This window comes from Muntiacus reevesi, chromosome 15 (assembly GCF_963930625.1).
Source record: "Muntiacus reevesi chromosome 15, mMunRee1.1, whole genome shotgun sequence".
NCBI classification, from domain to species: Eukaryota; Metazoa; Chordata; class Mammalia; order Artiodactyla; family Cervidae; genus Muntiacus; species Muntiacus reevesi.
Window position 1 is genome coordinate 55,077,222 of NC_089263.1, and position 2,661 is coordinate 55,079,882.

A 2,661-nucleotide genomic window follows, 5' to 3' on the forward strand; every position below is an offset into this window, starting at 1 on the left:
AGGCAAGCAGGGGGCTTGGCCTTGCCTTAACGTGGAGCGGCTGCCTCCGCTCAGAAAAGGAGAACCTTGCTGGCAAGTCGCGCCCTGCAGGCAGCGTGGTGTGTGGGGAGACCCGCACCACTGCTGGCGGGGTCCCGCCCCAGCAATGCCGCTCGGTAGGCCCGGGAGGCCTTGGGCAAGTCTCCTGACCTGTCTGAGCCCCAGCTGCAGGTGCGGAGCCCTGCCAAGGATGAAATGGGTCTCTTCCCGTTGCATCCCAGAGGCTCTGGGAAATGCTTAGCAGCCTGAATGGCTATCCCATGACCCAGGGACCCTGTCTAGGGCTGAGGGGGGCTGAGGTGGGGACCACTGCTGTCTGCAGCCGTGTGGCCTTTGGGGAGGGTGGAGTGTGGATGCTCAGAAAGACACCAACGGCTGCTGTGTCTGCCCCCCACAGCAGGCCGGCTCTGCGCTCTTCCCTGGAGCTGCCAGCTGCCTGGAGAACCCAGCCTCTTCATGGAAAGCCCGGTGCAGCGGCCCCCTGGTGATGGCATCCGACAGTGACGTGAAGATGCTGCTAAACTTCGTGAACCTGGCGTCCAGCGACATCAAGGCGGCCCTGGACAAGTCCGCGCCCTGCCGCCGCTCCGTGGATCACCGCAAGTACCTGCAGAAGCAGCTCAAACGCTTCTCCCAGAAGTATTCCCGGCTCCCGCGGGGCCTCCCCGGCAGAGGGACCGAGCCTCACCTGAAAAGGGGGCCCGAGGACCGGCCCGGGAGGCCGCTGCCCCTCGAATCTGGCCATGGTTCCAGCCCCGGCGGGGGTGGGGGCTGCAAGGAGAAGGCGTTGGGGAACCCGGACGGGGAGGAAAGCCTCTCTAAGGAGCGGACCCTCCATGGGTCAGATCCAGGAGCTGCCAGGCCTGGCCAGGTGCCCATGAGGAAAAGACAGCTGCCTGCTTCCTTCTGGGAAGAGCCACGGCCCACCCACAGCTACCCTGTGGGGCTGGAGGGGGGCCTGGGACCCCGGGAGGGACCTCCCTACGAGGGTAAGAAGCACTGTAAAGGCTTGGAGCCCCTGGGGCCCGAGACCGCCCCGGTGCCTGCCTCCCCCAGGGCACTGGCTGAAAAGGAGCCACTCAAGATGCCCGGGGTCTCCCTGGTGGGCCGCGTCAGTGCCTGGAGCTGCTGCCCCTTCCAGTACCATGGACAGCCCGTCTACCCAAGCCCTCCAGGCGCCCTGCCCCAGAGCCCGATGCACAGTCTGGGCCTCTGGCGGAAAAGCGCCGCTTCCCCCGGCGAGCTGGCCCACTTCTGCAAGGACGCGGAGGGCCCGGGGCAGAAAGTGTACAGACCTGTGGTTCTGAAACCCATCCCCACCAAGCCGGCTGTGCCCCCACCCATCTTCAACGTCTTCGGCTACCTCTAGCCGGGCAGGGAGGGCCTCGGCCCCTCCTCTGGCCTGCAGGGTATCGGGGACCCCCAGGAGCGAGCTCTTTTGGTGAGGAGCGGGCTGGGCGAGAACCATCCCTTTGCATGGGGGGGGGGGGGGGGAGGAGGGCAGGGCAGGATAGGGCAGGGGCTTCTTCTTGGGCAGCCGTCCAGCTAGCCTGCGCGGCCTCCGGAGGCCAGCCCCTCTGCAAGCAGGCCAGAGCCCGACAGACCTCAGGTGGCAGGGGCCCTTGCCTTGGCCCTCCGGCCACCCCAGAAGCCAGCGTTATACCACCTGCTCACCTGCCACCCACTGTGTAAGCCAGTCTCAGTCTTGTTCTTCTTGTTCTTTGTAAATACTAAGAAGGTTAAGAGAATAAAGACATTTCTTTTGCAGTTTTCACAGTCTTGGGTTCATGAAGTTGATTGGTCCCCCGGCCTAGGAAATGCTGGCTATGCCCAGGTGGAAGGCCGCTTACAGAAGCTGTCGGGGGTGGGCGGGGGCAGTGCCCGGAGTGGCCCAGAGGCCTCCGTGATGCCTGGGAATGGGCCTGGGAGCCCGGCAGCTCCACCTGAAGGAGGGTGGAGAGGATTCCTGGAAAAGGGTGCTCTGGTTCCCCATGTCAGCGAATAGAGGCCAGGGGAGGCCTGGAGCCCCAGAGGGTCCAAACTTTTCTGGAGACTGGGAGCTGGTACTGGGGTGTGTGTGTGTGTGTTGGGGTGGGGGGCGCAGTGAACCTGTCCTCCTGGTTCTGCCGTGGGATGTAAGGCTGGGCCCTTCCTCTCCGGGCCTCTCTGCCCCACCTGCGGGATGAGGGGTGAGATGAGAACAGGCCCCTTGGTGGCACCTCCCATCCCATCACAGCCTCAGAGCAGAGGCTGGGCCAAGGCAGTCACGTCTGACCCTGGTCAGAGGGGAAGGTCAGGCCAAACAGGAACGGGGCCTCTTATGGACAAAATAACTGATTGTCTGAACAAGTTGTTTCTCGCTTATTCTTTGGTTCTGTGTCCACAGGCAAAGTCATCATCATCACCGTCATCACCATCACCTCTAGCTAATTCAGATTCCTAGGTTTCCTGCCGCTGGCTCTCTTCCCGGGCCTGACCCAGCCCTTGGCACACACTAGGCGGCTGTCAGTGGGAAGATGAGGGCCTCTGCCAGTGTCCAGGCAGAGAGAAGCGCACTGCTGGTGGGCAGCGGCCCTCGGTTTGGCCCCTGATAGCATCCAAACCAGCCAGGCCCCTGGAGGC

General features: G+C 63.8%; 1 protein-coding gene across 1 annotated transcript; it reads left to right on the forward strand.

The window, feature by feature from the left end:
* Window positions 1–496: 496 nt before the first annotated feature.
* On the forward strand, window positions 497–1,408 carry FAM181A (family with sequence similarity 181 member A). The gene has a single exon (XM_065905867.1). The coding sequence runs from the start codon at window positions 527–529 to the stop codon at window positions 1,406–1,408; it is 882 nt and encodes a 293-aa protein (XP_065761939.1). The 5' UTR covers window positions 497–526.
* The last annotated feature ends 1,253 nt before the right edge of the window (window positions 1,409–2,661 follow it).

Bases quoted from the DNA above. Each gene is read 5' to 3' on its own strand.
- FAM181A (XM_065905867.1), top strand. From the start codon at position 527: ATGGCATCCGACAGTGACGTGAAGATGCTGCTAAACTTCGTGAACCTG.